Here is an 18,286-nt window from a genome sequence, read left to right as displayed (position 1 = left end):
AGTTACATTGAGAATAAAGCAGCAAGATGGCAATGGCCAAAATGCCAAATTAGAATCTTCAAATCCGTGGCAAACACACCAATGGGTGAAGTCATGGAGACTAGGTTCACTTCTTATATGCAGTCTTTGGTTTTTGTTAAAGCTCCACCAAGAGAAATTGGCTACTTGGAGGCAATTGAATAAGCTCCTAATACAACATTGTCAGCATGTAAGCAAACATTTGCTGATTTACCCATCCAGTAAACATGTAGCAACATTAGCATTGATTAAAGTTGTGTCTGGTCTCTTGACAAACTTCAGTTTGGTGTTCCCCCTCTTTCACTACTAACTACCTCTAGTTAAATATTTGACAGTTAAGAAGCTAAATGCTCAATTAGCTTAGCATGAGCTAACTTTGCCCAACAATTCGTCTTGGCTCGTTCAAGGTGCTATTGGTGTAAAAATATTTTTTTACTCAACTTTTTTGGCTTTTTGGCCTCCTTTTAGCTCATTGTTTTGTTTTTTTGAATTGCAGACAAAGTGACCAATTGGTGATAAACAAGACATTTATCTAGCAGTTTAAATGTTTTGATTTCTCAGGGATTGGTGGAGACCAAAAAAAAGCTAAGGACAAATCCAAACAATTACAAATGTTGCCTTTTTTCTGATAGATGCCTACATTTGCAACCGCTTGCTAGAATATTAGCTACGGAGATACAACTGAACCTCTACTAAAGCATAGCATCGCTAACTACTTGCTAGGTAAGTTAGCCTAACTTTGAACTTGCAACATGTATACATGTGCATTGGTGTGTCTGCTCTGCAGATCACCACTCTGTGGACAGCTGTTTGAACCAACATTTTTTTTTTGCTGCTTAAAGAGTTATACAGTTCTTGCTGTCCGCGTTGCTGCAGAAGCATATAGGTGTGAGAGGTCCTTTCATAGTTAACTACAGTCATTGAGAAACCCTGCCCTCTGATGATGGTGTAAGATGGACACATGCCCACTTTCATCATGATATCGATAAGAGCAACAATAAGCAGTATCGGTATTGATAGAACCATCACAATACTCAATTTTAAGTTATACTGATAATAATGAGATCAAGGATAGTAATTGATCATTATCACGCATGATAATAAAGAAAAACACATGATGTCCCCTCCTCCAACAGATGAGAACGCAGAGTATTTGTCGAAGTTGCACGAACTGGTGGAGGAGATGTACGAGGAGTACCAGAAGCCTGTGTTCCTGCTGGCACACAGCATGGGCTGCCACTACGTACTCTACTTCCTCAACCACCAGCCTCAGGCCTGGAAGGACAAATACATCAGGGGCTTCATTTCCCTAGCAGCTCCATGGGGGGGCGCTGTCAAAATACTCAGAGCCCTGTCATCAGGTAATGGCCAGTTTGGAAATCTACAATAAACTTTGTGACATACTGTCCTGTAGTTTCTTGTTTTTTACCAATATCATTATTATCCACTCTGACCTTAAACAACTTACATTGTTTAAATTGTATTTGTTGAAATAGATTTAAAAATCTTCAGACCCTGTATATCTTCACCACTTTTCAAAAACACCTCGGAACAAGTCTGCAGTGAAATGAGTGCTTGGCCCAAAGTTGCCACACATTATTCAGAGAGAAACACAGTGTAGCAGTTTTGTGTTTTTGTGATTTCCGGAAGGACAGGCCAGGAGCATTTTCCCAGAATTAATTATATAAATGTTACTGGGGTTGGGTTGAGAACTGGGGGGTATACTACGAAGCAGGATTTTCGCTTAGCCGGCTAACTTCAGGGAAAACTCGGGGTTTCCGGTCCTACGAAGCTGGTTCTCTTTTTAGCAGGCTAGATCTCCATGGTAACTTATGCTGTGCGGCTAACCTGGTCGGGACCAGGGGGGTATACTACGAATCTAGTTCAACCTATCCTGGATATGTTTTGAGTTATCCGGTTCACTTAATCCAAAACAAAGCTGCTCTCGCTAAACTGTCCTACAACGCTGGCTATCAACTTGTTCGCTCAAGCCAGCCGTGTCCTATCTAGTTAGGTGCGCGTTCACATAAAAGGGGTGGTATCTGGAGCATTCGATCACAAACATGGAGAAGCGTACTGACAGCGCAGCGTCATACTTCCTGAATGAAGAGTCAACTATAATATTAGTCAAATATGAAGAAGTTAAACTTTAAACATCCATGACTTAAACACTTTATCCAGGATAAAAGCCACATAGCTGCACCTGCAAGGTGAATACAGCTGGTAAAAGTGTTTGAATGCGTACATTAACAGGTTTATGATATCACTGCCCCGTCTAAAACACGATCTGACTTTAATTACATTTGTCTCGAGTGTTTCGTCAACTTAATGTGTTGCTTAAAATAATACTTCTGCATACAGTATGTGACACTGTAAGTGTTGCACGGCCAGATACGGCTCAAGAAGCTGACTCAGATAAGGAGATATAGGATACATTATGATGTGATATGATATGAATGATAATGGGACACATCGACCTCTGCACTCACAGTGCCGCGGACTGTACTTAATGTTACTTTGATCCGGTTACTTATGTTGTGGCAGATATTTAATTAAGCTTTCTTAACGCTAATGTTATAATAGTCAGATTGCTCTGAAGATGGGAGGTGATATTCTATAAATGTTCACGTTCACACAGTCAGTGATTTTGGCCGGCCGTCTTTCCTGCAACGGCAGTTTAAACTGTATTTCCTCCCCACACTGAGCTCTGTCAGCAGGCGGTGCTTTCACTGAGTTGATCTCTTATCCTGGAACCTATCCTGCTCCGGCGCAGGCTAGCCGTTCAGAATAAGTTATCTAGCCCGCTAAAAAGTGAACCAGCTTCGTAGGACCGGAAATCCCAGAAGTTATCTTGCTAAACGAAAATCCTGCTTCGTAGTATACCCCCCAGGTTAGGTTGCAGGCTAAGAGCTCAACTCAGTGAAAGCACTGTGTTGTATATATAAGACTATGGACTATGACATTTTGGTTGACCGTTTATTGAACACGTTGTTACATACGCTCCCATGACAACACCACAACAACACAACTGTATCCGGTTCACACATCCCAAAACTCCCGGTGCCATCTTAAAGGCACAGTCACACCTGATGTGACACATACATAACCCCCCCACAAGGAACCCAATTAACTTTTAGCTATCTACTCTAGATGAACTGGGTAGACTACCAGTCACCAGCATAGCCATGTGGATTATTCTGCCACGCAACAGACTATGCTCTGAACATTACCCCTGAGAGTCACAAGCTCACAATATAGTCTTCCAAGTATCTTGGTCTGACCCGGACACGGGCCGGATGAGCTTCAAGACGAACCACTGGCTCAACCGGCTCAGGGGGGAACCCGGCTGGACCCTGCAACTGCTCATCAGGAAAAACAAAGTCCCCGTCCTCCCTGGGCCCTGGGTCTACCTTCCGAAGCCGGCTTGTATGCCACTGTGATCCGTCGGCCAGACGAAAGGTGGCTGACCCCAGTTGAGCGGTGACCTTCATCGGCGCCGTCCAGAAGGATAGCAGCTTGTGGTCCCGGTTAGGATGGTGAATCCTGACCCAGTCCCCCACTGTGAAGGGAAGCGCTCTCACCCTCCGTCTCTTGTCGAACCGCTGCTTCATGCGACGCTGAGCCTCTGCGACCCTGGCGTTCTGGCAGGGTGCGGCTGTTGGCGTGACGGCCGCCGGGGCCCGTAGCCGATCCAAAGGGAGCTGCAGCTCACGGCCCATCATCAAGAGGGCTTGGGAGCTGCCGGAAGTTGAATGTGGCGTCGCACGATAGTGAAGCAAGGTGCGGCGCAGCGCGGCTGAGAACAGAAGACCATCTGCCAGGTGTGCTCTGATCCCGTTCTTTAGGGTTTGGTTGAACCTTTCCACCCCCCCATTTGCTTGCGGGTGGTAGAAAGCTGTACGGATGTGTTTAATCCCCATCCCTTCCACAAAGGTGGCAAACTCAGAGGAGACAAACTGTGGGCCGTTATCCGTAGTGATGAAGTTAGGACTGCCCCACCGAGAGGAGAGGAAGTCTGTGACCACCCGAGCTGTTACGGACCCTGTGGCGACCACCTCTGGCCATTTCGAATGGAGGTCGTAGGCCACCAGGAGGAAGCGTTGGTGGTGCGGGACGCCATGCAGCTCCCCACAGATGTCCAGCTGCATGTGCTCCCAAGGTGCGCGCGGCCACTGCAAGGGCTGCAGGGGCGGTGGGGGCGGTGGGGGTGGCGGGCCAGTTTTGCCACTGACCAGACAGGCCGTGCACTCCTTCTCCATTGTCTCTATATCTCGATCTATGCCCGGCCACCACACCAAATCCCTGCAGCGCTGTTTCACCTTCACGATACCCAGGTGGCCCTCGTGCGCCATAGACAATACGCGTATCCTGAGGTCGATGGGAACTAACATGCGGAGTCCCCAGGCCACGCAGACACCGTTCCAGTAGGTCAGCTAGTCCTTAACCCGATGAAAAGACGCCAGCTCCTCCGGGAACTTCGCAGGCCATCCCTCCCGGATGTAAGTGCGAGCCGAAGGTCATCCAGGGAAACCGCGGCCTGAAGTGGGGCGTGGAGCATGAGCTCTGACTCTGTTGCGTCCTGGCCCGCGCCGGTCGCTGGGGTGGTCACTGTGGTGAAGTCATATGGCAGGAGTTTTTCTCTGACCAGCGGTAGATCCTCAGTGGTTTGTGCCCCGACCCCGATGTAGCAAGCAGGGCTGTGAGAGCCTGATGGTCAGTACGCAACCTAAAATGCCGCCCATACACGTACATGTGCCACCGCTCGCACGCCCAGACGCAGGCCAGCGCCTCCCGCTCCCCCACTGAGTATTTCTGTTCGGCCGAGTTGAGGGACCGAGAGGCGAACGCCACCGGGCGTTCTGTGCCCCCCTGGATCTGGGACAGCACCGCTCCTATTGCCGTATTGGATGCGTCACAGGTCACGAACGTGGGGCTCGCCAGGTCAAAGAATGCGAGCACCGGCGTTGAGGTGAGCTGCGTCTTGAGCTGGCGAATAGCGGCAGAGCAGGCCAGGGTCCACTCCCAGACCGCGTCTTTCAGGAGTTTGCGTAGTGGGGAGGTGGTCGAGGAGTACTGAGGAAGGAAGCACAGGTAGTAGGCCGTCATCCCCAGAAACGAAGAGATCTGAGCCGGACAGGACGGCTCAGGCAGGCGCAGCACCGCCTCTACGTTGGAGTGTAGCGGGCTGAGGCCATCGGCGGAACCCCACAAACTCGAAGGTGCACTTTTCCCCATTGAATGTGAGGTTGTGACTGGCGAGGACGTCCAGCACCCTCGCCAGGCGTTCGTCATGAACGGCTGGTGTAGCACCATTAACCACTATGTCGTCCAGGAAGACGACCACGCCCAGGATGCCGGCGAAGATGGTGGACATGATTTTTTGAAAACAGCGGGGGGCCGAACTGAGGCCAAAAGGCAGGTAGCCTTGACGAAGGTCTAGTTTCGTGAACATGGAAGAGCCGTAGAATTGTGCGGCTAGCTCCTCCACTGTGGGCAGCGGATACCTGTCAGGTATCACGGCCTTGTTCACCGGCCTGAGGTCGATGCACGGGCGCAGGCCCCCTGACTTCTTCTTCACCACCACCAGGTTTGAAATCCACGAGGAACCATCAATGCGTTCGATGATGCCCGCGTCCAAGAGTTTTTGCAGCTCGGCGGTGACGTCGTCGCGCAGGGCGAGAGGCAGGGCTGAATCACGGGGTGTACCTCAGGCTTGAGGAGGGGCTGGTGGTCAAAGGCGGTGAGGCAGCCCAAACCACTGAACAGGGCAGGCCAGCGCTGATGCCACGGCGAGCCAACAGACAAGATAGCGGCCCCAGAATTGTCCACAAGGGTGAAACCCAACTCACAAAACAAATCAAAACCCATGAGACACTTGAAAGGTGAATGCGGGGAGAGCCTTAGTCCCGTAACACACAGCAAAGGTGATTGTGCTCGCCATTCCAATTTTAGAGTGTCCATACCCGTACAGATCCTCGGCGTCGGCGGTGAGTGTTCGGAGCGGAAAGAGACGCCGGACCGTGGAAACATTCAGGAGCGACTTGGAGGCCCCCGTATCCAGCAGCAGCGGGAGGCAGACCCCATCCAGCTCCACCGTGCAGCACTTTAGCGGTCGGGAGATGACGCCCACTGAGTGGATGGTCGTCGGTGCATGTGGCCCAGGCGTACGTGGAGGTGGGCTGTCGGCTGCAGGAACAGAGCAACACACCCGTGCGAAATGGTTCTGTCTGCCACAGCGTTGACACCTGTCCCTTGGCAGGGCAGTTCGGAGCTCGACTCTGGTGCGATGATGAGCCAAAATTACCACAGGCCCGGCGTGCTGCCGTACCCTGGCATGCTGCAAGGTTCACATCAAAGTTGTCTTCAGGGAAAACCTCCCCTGGAGGCTCCATGGGTAGCGCCACCGTTTGAGTTAGTAGCATGGGTCTGTGGGGAAAAGAACCGGAGGAGGGAGCTAGCTGGGATGCTAAGGCTGCTGCTGACTCAAGCTGGAAAGCTACCTCCACTGCTCTTATTAAAGTGAGCTTGTCTGTCATCATTAGCAGCTTTTCTCTGAGCGTCTAGCTGTTAGTGTGCTCAGCCAGCTGATCCCGTATTAGTTCATCCTCCAGTGCCCCAAATTTACGGAGGCTGGCTAGTCCCCTCAGATCAGCCAAGTAATGGTGGACGGACTCCCCCACCTGTTGCCGGCGTTGCCGAAAAACAATTCGCCGGAGCATAACATTTTGTGGAGCAGCAAAGTGTCCAGTGAGCAGTGTAACACAGTCCGCATATTTCGGAGCGAGTCCGAGAGTCATAAAAATCTGCTGTCCCTCGCTGCCCAGTGAGTGTATCAGCAGGGCTTTCTTCCTGTCGTTGTTAGCTTCAGCTAGCCCCGCGGCTACTATGAACGTTTCGAAGGACTCAAGCCAGCGAACCCACGGAATCGGCGGTTAACCCGGCAGTGCGAGGAACGGGGAGAGAGGTGAGAGTAGAGAATCCATAATCCTCGTCGCCAATGTTGTATATATAAGACTATGGACTACGACATTTAGGTTGACCGTTTATTGAACACGTTGTTACATACGCTCCCATGATAACACCACAACAACACAACTGTATTCGGTTCACACATCCCAAAACTCCCGGTGCCATCTTAAAGGCACAGTCACACCTGATGTGACACATACATAACACACTCCCTGCTGACCAATCAGAGCTCCGTTGCGGCTTTCACACCAGCGCTTTTCCCTTTCTAGCTCCGAGCGGGAGATTTTCTGGTTCAGCTCCGGTTTCCCTTTTCTGCTCCCGCTCTGTTCACACCGCCCAGAGCTGCCGCTGCTGCGTCATGACGTCACCGTTTACGTGCCTGCTTCATAAAATCCAAACCGCGCGGAAATCCCTCACATCGACAACAACAACAATGGCCGATTGTATTGAAGCACTGTTCGCTTTGGTTATCCTCTTACGAAATGAAATGAAAGGCCACTGCTGCTTATTCAGTTTGAGGTTTTCCATCGTTGTGTACAAACTGGATAAAACGCAGGCATCTTGTTGTTGTTCAGGAGGTTGATCCCGCCCATGCCCCTGCTCCCGCCTCGACTTAAGAGAGACGTAAGCGACGCCGCCTCTTAGCTCCGAAGCTCTTGCCTCTAGACCGACAATTTTTTTGAGCTGGAAGTGAACCGGATTCCGGAGCTAAGAGGCGGCGTCTCTGCGGTGTGAACAGGAAAAACCGGTACTTTTCACACTCCAGCTCCGACCCGGAGCTGAAAACGCGTTGGTGTGAAAGGGGCAAGTGTGCAGAGTTTAAAGCGATCAAGTCATATTACAGGAGAAAGGAAATATAGAAAAGCTGCCGTTGCAGGAAAGACGGCCGGCAAAAATCACCGACTGTGTGAATGTGAACATTAATAGAATATCACCTCCCATCTTCAGAGCAATCTGACTATTATAACATTAGCGTTAAGAAAGCTTACTTAAATATCTGCCACAACATAATGGTAACCGGATCAGAGTAACATTAAGTACAGTCCGCGGCATATCACATCATAACGTATCATATATTTCCTTATCCGAATCAGCTGAGCCGTATCTGGCCGTGCAACACTCACAGTGTGACATGTATGCAGAAGTATTATTTTAAGCAACACATTAAGTTGACGAAACACTCGAGACAAATGTAATTAAAGTCAGATCCACTCGTGTCTTATACGGGGCAGTGATATCATAAACCTGTTAATGTACGCATTCAAACACTTTTTCTTTTACCAGCTGTATTCACCTTGCAGGTGCAACTAGGCCTATGTGGCTTTTATCCTGGATAAAGTGTCATGGATGTTTAAAGTTTAACTTCTTCATATGTCTAATATTATAGTTGACTTTTTATTCAGGAAGTATGACGCTGCGCTGTCAGTATGCTTCTCCATGTTTGTGATTGGTCGAATGCTCCAAATACCACCCCTTTCACATGAACGCGCACCTAAATAGATAGGACACGGCTGGCTCGAGCGATCCACTTGATAACCCGTGTCGTACAGTTTAGCGAGAGCGCGTATGTTTTGGATTAGGCCAACCGGCTAACTCAAACATATCCAGATTAGGTTGAACCAGCTTCGTAGTACAGGCCCCTGGTTTGAACCAGCATGGAAGAAAAAAACACAAACATGGGCTAAGAGAGGGTCAGTTTCGATACACCTTTCTATATTGAAACATTTCTATGTACTCTACATCAAATTAGATGGTTATTTACTTTCACTGTTGATCTGTTGCTAATAAGATACAGGAAGTCAGCAGTCTAAAATTAACAAGTCATAGGTTGAAATGTTAACATGTATATGCCCTGATTAAATATTATTCAATAATGATAACATTTCTGTATCATGAGAGGAAGCCACCTATTTAATTCAACAAGGGGAAATTCAAGTCTCTAAAGACTGATTTACTACCGCCCAAAAAGATGATGACAGACTTGCAACATCACAAATCACTTGCAATAGAATACAAATGCTATATACTGCCATAAATAAGACAATGCTATCAGAAATGTTGTCTTATAAAACATTCATATTTTATTACTAAAACCTCTCCTATTCCTGACTTGTTGCAGGAGAAAATGACGGCATCCCGATGATTTCCATCATCAAGATCCGCGAGGAGCAGAGGATGAAGCCCACTAATCCCTGGATTCTGCCCACCAAAGCCTGGCCAAGCGACCACGTGCTCATCTCCACACCCACCATCAACTACACCAACCAGGACTACCAGCGCCTCTTCACAGATATCAACTATGAGGACGGCTGGTAATTTACAGATTTAATCTAATCAGTGCTGCCCCTCTGAGTCGAATAGTTATCTCAGTGGTGGTTTTGGTCTCTTTTACATAGATTTCTTTGATCATTGATAAGCTATTTTAAGTTATTCTTCAATTTTAATGCTGAATGACTTTATCCCAGAAACAAAGGACTATGTCTTTGTCAAAAATAAATACAAATAATTATAGACTCATCAAGGCAATCAGAAAAAAATGACAAAAAGGATTATTATATATTTATACATTTATTTATTTTGTATATTATATTATTTTATTGAAGTACAGATACAAACAGTGTTATAATTGAAAACAGTTTTTCGTTCCATTTGACTTTTCCCCCTGTCAGAACTTCCCCTCTTAACACCTCACTCATCCCCTCCCCAGTTGAATCCAAAATGACATAGATTCCATATAGGAAAAGACAACAAAGTAAAAATACAAAAAATAAAATACATTAAAATGTATTGGAAAATAATTAACATTAACTAACAGTGCATAACATTGAATACAAAAACGATATGAATAAATAATATACCTCTGCTTCTTAAAGAAGCAATCTACAGGGCCACCAAGAAGAAATGTTATCTTCTCAAGTTTAAGAAAGATATTTATCGTTTTCAAAACCCAACCCTTCTATCCATCCTGGTAGTGCAATGCTAAAAGAGGGTAATGCTAACTCTGCTTAAGTACTCATTAAGGTCCCTATACAAAGTTATATAGGGATGCGAGGAGCTGCAGACCAGGGGGTAATTATATACAAAGTGTAATCATTACTAAATAATCACTAAATGGTGATCGACATATGAATCTGGAATCTGTAAGCAACAGGAATGCAATTTTGGTATTGGAACCATTCTGGTGTCCGTTTGAAATGTGCCAGGAGTATCGACTGTTCTGCCCTCGCAATTTACTGCGGTCAACTCAGCCGTCTCTCAAATTTGCTTGGTCAAATGAGCAGCTCTTCATTTTTGAGTGTGCGATTAATAGCGTCTTTATGCTAATCGCCAAGAAGCGGCACTGACGCTAGTAGAAGAATAAAATAATGAATGTTTTTGTGCTATATTTTTTGATAAAAATGTGTTTTACCATAAATTCTTAATAAAATTGGTACTGTTGGATTCAGTACTTGTTAGACTACTACCACAAGTACAATCAAGTACTTTTAGTGTGTACTTTTTTTAGTAATACTCTGTCAAACTCCCCTACCGAGTACAATAATTCATGTATTTGCTAAGTTTGATGAGGGAAAAAATTATTCTTAGCCATAAGTTCTCAGTGAAAGTGGCAATGCTGGACAGAGTACTACTTGGACTACTACCACAAGTACAATCGATACAATCACTTTTATCGTGTACTTTTTGAGTAATACCCAGTCAAACTCCCCTCCAGAGTACAATAATGTATGTTTTCTGCCATCTTTGATGAGAGATAAAATGATTTTTTGCCATAAGTTCTCAGTGAAAGTGTTACTGTTGGACTCAGTACTACTACCTCAAGTACAATCAAGCACTTTTATCGTGTACTTTTTGAGTAATATCCTGTCAAACTCCCCTCCCGAGTACAATAACTCATGTATTCTGCTATAGACCTGGAACAGGGACAACCACTTGGAGTACAAAAACAATCCTGATATCATTAGAAAGCTAGGAATCTCCTCTTTCCAACAGTGTATACAACTCTAAATGTGTTTCGGTTCAATGCCACTGATTTCGATGGAGCAGGTCACATATATGTTTCGAACTTCACATAATAGGAATTCTGGGGCATGGGCTTAATGTTGTATTTCAATGAACAACCTGAAACATACATTTTAAATATGATAAATGTTCTTGAGTCTCAAAATGCTGGGGTCAAATGACCCCAAAGAATAAAGGGTTTAAAGTTAATTTCAGGATAACAGGAGGTTTAAGAATACATGATATAGTCCAATTGTTGGTCCACTATTGAGTTTGCTTTTTCCTTAAATGTATAAAATAAATGTAACTAAAATACTACTGACTTAGCAGGGTATACAGATTCACCCATTATGCCATTAAAGGAGCTTTTTTTCCCAAAGATATCTGTCCAAACTGAATACAAGTATAAAATGCAAACCATAACAAAATTATTTTTGGGAGTGAAGGTCATGGGAAAATTAAAGATGATTTGATTGTGTTATTAAAAGAGGAGAGAGAGGAAATTAACTTGTTCATGTTATTCTTATACATACTTGTATAGAAAATGTGCATGTTGAACTACAGGCTGGGTATATTTCCCAGGCATCAAGGAAATAGAAAAATAAAGTAAATTATAAAAAAATGTTTAGTCAATATAAGATTTTTGCCCAAAATAGCTGAAATTGAACTTAACAGTATCAAACATCAGGTGCATGGCAATTAACACATTTGTGCACGCTATCAAAATTTACTTTAGTTGATTTTAAGATCTTAGATTATATATCATTGATTTAATCTTTCTGAACACTTTTGAAATAAAACACCACAGAATGAAGATTTATTTTATAATGTTCATTACAGATAATGACTTAATTTCATTTTGAAAACACGTGTCAACTGTATTAATACAGATGAAAAGCTTTTATTAGGAGGATCAATTTGTATTGGGCTTCAATGACTCTTGATGAAGGCAGTATTATGATTGCTTGTATTTATCCTCAGACATTTTATATTTCAAATAAGAAGTGACCTTTGAATAAATATTGCAAAACAAAGCCTATATAACCACAGCCACACAGGGTAAACCAACTACGATGCATCCTCATCTTCAGTAGTTTTGCTTCAGTGCAGCTACAATAAAACATGCCAATTAACACCACACATTTGCTTTAAATGGTAAACTCTTTATTTGATTGTAATCTGACATTACTTCAAACATTTTAGCACAGCTAATACAAGTATTTGTTTGTATTAATTACTTTCTTTGTCTCTTGAGTTACCATGTCCATTGGGGTTACTTCCTGGTTCAGTAAAGGGCGTGGCCGATTAATCGATTTTAAATCGAAATCGCGATTTGAAATGATGCGATTATCAAATCGCAAAGCCTGCAATTTTTTTTAACATTTTTTTTTTTTTTTACAATTTGTTTTTCTTTTCTTGTGTGTCAGTCATCCACACCAATCAGAAGTGCTGTGCTCCACATGTACCAGCCATTGTTAATCAATCAGTAGTAGCCCATGATAGAAGGTGATAGACAGATTGATCCAATCACCTGCCAAGTGCTTCTGAAAGTGCCTGCCCTTTCCAAATGGCTTCCAATGGAGCTTTAGATGGTTTGGTGAAACAAACCATCTGGGTCAGGTTGGTAATGCTCAATCACATGTTTCTATTACAGGGTGAATCTTAAACTGAAGCTTGACTTTAAAGCAACCCAACGGAAGTTTCTTGTAAGTTTAGTTTTTTCACTCGTAGCTCGGGCTGCAGGGGTGCTAGAGACGGGAGCATGTTGATGCGACCTTCCTAGCCGGAGTTATGGCCGCATTTTACAATAAACTTCCGTTGGGTCGCTTAAAAACAAATATCGCAATTCGAATCGCGATCGCAATATTTGTCAGAAAAATCGCAATTAGATTTTTTCCCAAAATCGTGCAGCCCTAGTGGCCGAGCGCTGAGGACTCATAAATACTGCAAGGAGTCAATTGGGACAGATTGGGACAAACCACCTGCTTCTATGTCAAAGGGGGGATTTGGGTTTTGTCAGTGTCCTTTGTGTATGATGTGACTATTAATTATCCCTTGGGTTCAACTTGGTTTGGCCAAGCCACTATACAGGTTCCTTGGTTTTTTCATTGTAGCAGGTCAGTTTTGTTGAGTTAACACCTGTTATGTTTCTTTGAGGTATTTTCTTTTGACCTCTTTTATAGGCCTAGTTTATTTAAACCACTCCTGTGTCCTGTTGCCTTACTGCTTGGTCTCTGACAAACCTGGAAGGCTAAGCCAATTAGTATTTTGTCCTGCACTACAAGATTTCAAGTTTCTATAGTACAAATCTGGGCCATTTGTTGTGTCATGGGAGGGGTCGGCCACTATCTTCCCGCCTCAGGGTCCTGGAGGCGTGCAGGTCAAATTCTCCTGTTCTGGCTGCCTTACACTGGCTCCCTATAGAACACAGGATATAATTTAAAATTCTTCTTCTCGCCTACAAAGCCCTAAATGGGCAGGTGCCATCTTACCTTAAAAAACTCATTATACCCTACTGTCCTATTAGGGCATTGCGTTCCAAGAATGCAGGGTTGTTGGTTGTTCCTAGAGTCTCTAAAAGTACAATGGGAGCCAGAGCCTTTTCTTATCAAGCTCCACATTTGTGGAATCAGCTTCCAGTTTGTGTTTCGGCAGCAGACACCCTATCCGTTTTTAAGAGCGCGCTTAAGACCTTCCTTTTTGATAAAGCTTATAGTTAGGGCTGATTAGATTCAGCCCCTAGTTTTGCTGATATAGGCTTAGTTTGTCGGGGGACACCTTACTTCTTCCTTCTCTCTGTCTATACCTGTGTACTCTCATGTTCCGATTAACCCAGCTTCCCCAAATGTCTTTCTTTTTGGTGTCTATATACGCTGGGATCCGGAGTCATGGATGATCATGCGGTCCTGTTTCCTGCATCGCGAGCCCTGGATCTTGAGTCGTGGCTGTGGTCCTGGATTATAGGTCCTGGATGGATATCCTCGTGGATTCATCTTCCTATTATACACACATGCATTTCCAAACATTTGGACTACCTATGTTGTAAATGTATTATCTTTTCAGTTTACACACGGCATCTATTGCACGTCTGTCCGTCCTGGGAGAGGGATCCCTCCTCTGTTGCTCTCCCTGAGGTTTCTCCCATTTTTCCCTTTAAACTGTGGGTTTTCTCCGGAAGTTTTTCCTTGTACGATGTGAGGGTCTAAGGACAGAGGTTGTCGTATTGTCATACTGATATTCTGTACAAACTGTGAAGTCCACTGAGACAAATGTAACATTTGTGATATTGGGCTATATAAATAAACATTGATTGATTGATTGAAAGAAAGGCAACACATCAACCAATCACTGTTTTGTGAGGGTCGGAACCTGATTAATGTCCAATCCAACTAAGCGTTTCTTATTTATTTATCTGCATTCATATGAAGATATCTGTTTCTATAAATTAGCTGAATTTGTGTCCCTCAATTCAAATTCCATTCTTGAGTTGCAGATCGAATTGTAAACAATGACTGGCAAAAGGAAGAGAAAGTTTTGGTGTGGATATCCGTTATCAATAAAGTGGATATCCCCCTTGCTACACTTTACACACTACATTTTGGCCATTTCCCCCAATGATTAAATCATTGAAAGCCGATTAAACAATACTAAAAACCCTTTTCACAAGTAGTCATATGATCCATTGTATCTATTCGATTTTACAACCCCATCATCTTCTTGTTGGTTGCAGGCACATGTGGGAGGACACCAAGAACCTCACTGGAGACCTCTATCCTCCTGGTGTCGAGGTGTGGTGTATGTACGGCGTGGGCCTTCCAACTCCTGTGACATACATATACGACGAGGAGTTTCCAAACAAGGACCCGGTGGACTTTGTCTACGCCGATGGGGACGACACGGTGGACAGCTTTAGCATGAGCCTTTGCAAACAGTGGGCGGAGCAGCAGGAGCAGCCCGTGCATGTGACCGAGTACCGAGGGCTGCCCCACCTGGACATTGTGTTCCACGAAAAGGTGATCACCCAAGTCCAACAAATCATGGAGGGCCAATCAGACGTTCCCAAGGAGATTGATGTCCGATATGGAGCAGAATAGAAGAGCAGTTAGGAGATTAAACAATAAAACTTGTGACATGAGGTGCTTTATTTTCTATAGTAGACTTCTAAATCTGTTTAAATGTCAAGCATTAGCACATGTCCAACATTACTAGCACCCCCTCTTGACCAGGTAACTCTTTTAAACGTATCTGGGCCAGGAACAAAGCTAACCTTGACCCCCCAGCCCATAACCATGACCCCCTTATCTAAACTAAAGGCTGATGACTTGTTTGACCGTGATCTGTTTATTCTCTATAAACTGTGTAGTTAGTTTGTTCCGTATATTTGTTGATCATCATGATGAGGCTTATGGCAATGATCATGGTACGCATAATTATCCCAATAATTATAATTAACATAGTAATAGGTATATTTGTTAATGATGGATTATTTAATGTTGTAGTATGTGTAGTTTTCTTACAGTCCAGTAAGACAACTTCAGATCCAAACTCTTTGGAAAGTTGAGAGTATGACTGTTATGAATTTGATAAAGTGACCTAACTTGTAGCTTATTTTTGTTTTTATTGTTTATGCTGTCATTGTAATATTTCTATTAAGATTTATAATAGAAATATTTATATTCTTAGATACATTAAGCTAGTGATGTGAATTTATAACTGTTTTGTAAATGTGCCAAATGTTTTTGAATGTTTCCACTTACAATAAAGACTATCATTTCACAAAAATCACGCTTATCATGTTTACTTAAAGGGCCCATGTCATGCTTTTCCGGTTATTACCCGTCCCCTTGTGTGTTATGAAGGTTTATGTAAATGGTCTGCAGAGTCACAAACCCTCAAAGTACACCCTGTAGCGAGTAAAACTCTAACACAGAAAATACCTGTCTATGCTGCCCCAGAACGCCTCGTTGGAGATTTCTCTTTTTCCATTGTTTTCTACCTGGGTTCTGTGACGTGTGAACACCCAAATCAACAACAAATTACCGGATTGGCCCAAATGGACCAATCCGCGGAGCACCTCTGTGAAGCTGACCGTTGAGCGGCCCGACCAAGCAAGGAGGCAGAGGCAGAGAGTTCAAATATAACCCGGTGTGGGCATTTATTAAATCATACGCATATGATTCACAGCCTCAATATGACTGTCCTCCCTGAACACAGTCAGCAGCCACAAGGATCTCACACACACTAACAGGAAAAACAGAGCCTAAATACACACAGACTAATCAAGCCAACAAGACACAGGTGAGGGGGGAGGAGACAACACAGGGCACCAGGTGAACACAATCAGCAGCAACAGACAAGACAGGAAGGGGAACACTTTTCAAAATAAAACCAGAGAACAAATCTACATACTTCGCCAATAAGGAGGCTACACAATCCGTAACGGAGGCCGAGATCTATGGCCCCAAAGATCACCTCTGTTACAACCTCACACACCAGGATCCCTTGGCTAACTAACAGGGAGTCCCCAATAGCCGTGTTCACACCGCAGTACTTTTCCCACTTTAGTTCCGATATAGTTCTGAAATGTCGCGTTCACACCAAAAAGAGCTGTAACAAAAATTAGTTAATCAGAACCTTTTTTACCCCCTTTTCCGTCCCTGCTAGAGAAGGGACTTTCTTGGGAGAAAAAGGTTCTTATGTCTGATTGGTTGGGTGGAATGCAAACCACGGCCCGTAAAACTCCAAAAAGGTTTTGTGAAGCCGCCATTTTATTATCCTCGCATTAGCATTATTAGCATTAGCCCAGCGCACAAACGCAGAGAGACTAACTTATGGCAACACAAAAGAAAACATGGGAGCGGTGGAGATGAGGAGGTGTCGGCGTTCTGGCGATTTACTCGGAAGGCTTCAGGAGAAGCCAGTCCCAGCCTGTCCTACAAAAAACGACCATATAGGCCGATTGTTCATGCGCTTATTACGACCCAGAGACACGTTTTAAAGTGTATGTTGTTTCTTACACGACCACTAGAGGTGCTCTAGTGGTCGTGTAAGAAACAACATGCTCCCGGCCCATTCATTGCAAATGCTCCGGAGGCACGTTTATTCACAAATAACCCTCTCTGGACAATACTAAATTGTGGAATAGTTTGGCCATTAAAATGCTTTTTCATTCGATTTCTGGCGAGAAGTGTATATTGTACTCTTAGAATCCACGTCCAGTCGATGTGTAGGATCTATAGTTTGATAGATATTACGAAGATGATTTGAGGTCTCGCCAGGATAACGTGTATGCAGCTTCCATGTAAAGTTAGCGTGGGTGAAAACAGTTTTTCCGGTCTCGAAGTTTTCATATTAACACCGGATATATTCCCCTCACTGTCAAATACACAGTGATATCTGCATTACTCATCCACTAAAAAACACCAGTTTATCCTTGTTAATTACACAATATTGATTGGTTTAAATTGTGTACAATGCTTCTGTGTTTTTAACCTTCGATTCAGAGAAACAAATAGTTTTTTTCGGAGTTAAGACACTACAGTTTCCTAAGACACTGCACTACCTAGAACCCCCAGCTATCATTTGGGACTACAACATCCGCCTTGCCGTGATTAGTCATCAAGCTCTGTGATTGGATGTTGGAGTGGCAGTGCGACAAGGTTACGCTGAGCGTCACAGCTCTATGAAATGGAATGGAACCACGGCAGACTTTCCAAAACTGGAATTGGACCAGCCTGTCCTCCTACAAAAAACGACCATATAGGTTGATTGTTCAGCAGCTAAATACGACCCAGAGTCACGTTTTAAAGTGTAACACCTCTAGTGGTCGTGTAAGAAACAACATGCTCCTGTCGATTGCAAACGCTCCGGAGGGTCGTTTATTCACAAATAACCCTCTCTGGAAAATCCTAGATTGTGGAATAGTTTGGCCATTAAAATGCTTTTTTATTAGATTTCTAGCGAGAAGTGTATATTGTACTTTTATAATCTACGTCCAGTGGATGTGTAGGATCTACAGTTTGATAGATATACGAAGATGATTTGAGGTCTCGCCAGGAGAACGTGTATATAGGGCAGCTTCCATGTAAAGTTAGCGTGGGTGAAAACAGTATTTCCGGTCTCAAAGTTTTCATAATAAAACCAGAAGTACTCCCCACACTGTCAAATGATTACACAGTGATATCTCCATTACTCATCCACTAAAAAACATCAGTTTATCCTTGTTAATTACACAATATTGATTGGTTTAAATTGTGTACCATGCTTTTGTGTTTTTAACCTTCGATTCGGAGAAACAAAT

The 18,286-nt window shown here is 44.1% G+C and overlaps 1 protein-coding gene across 3 annotated transcripts in view; it reads left to right on the top strand.

Moving 5' to 3' along the window:
• The window catches only part of LOC117539674 (phosphatidylcholine-sterol acyltransferase-like), a 69,298-nt gene extending 53,530 nt beyond the window's left edge, over window positions 1-15,768 (top strand). For all 3 annotated transcript variants that reach the window (XM_034205934.1, XM_034205933.1, XM_034205935.1), the window contains 3 exons: window positions 1,155-1,379; window positions 9,107-9,299; window positions 14,717-15,768. In XM_034205934.1, coding sequence (XP_034061825.1) covers window positions 1,155-1,379; window positions 9,107-9,299; window positions 14,717-15,080 — 782 coding nt within the window. In that variant the 3' untranslated portion in view covers window positions 15,081-15,768. The remainder of the gene's footprint in view (window positions 1-1,154; window positions 1,380-9,106; window positions 9,300-14,716) is intronic.
• The last annotated feature ends 2,518 nt before the right edge of the window (window positions 15,769-18,286 follow it).

The sequence above is a fragment of the Gymnodraco acuticeps genome, unplaced genomic scaffold (assembly GCF_902827175.1).
Source record: "Gymnodraco acuticeps unplaced genomic scaffold, fGymAcu1.1, whole genome shotgun sequence".
Taxonomy (NCBI): Eukaryota; Metazoa; Chordata; class Actinopteri; order Perciformes; family Bathydraconidae; genus Gymnodraco; species Gymnodraco acuticeps.
The sequence above is the reverse complement of the archived record's forward strand: the minus strand, read 5'-3'. Positions and strand labels throughout refer to the sequence as shown.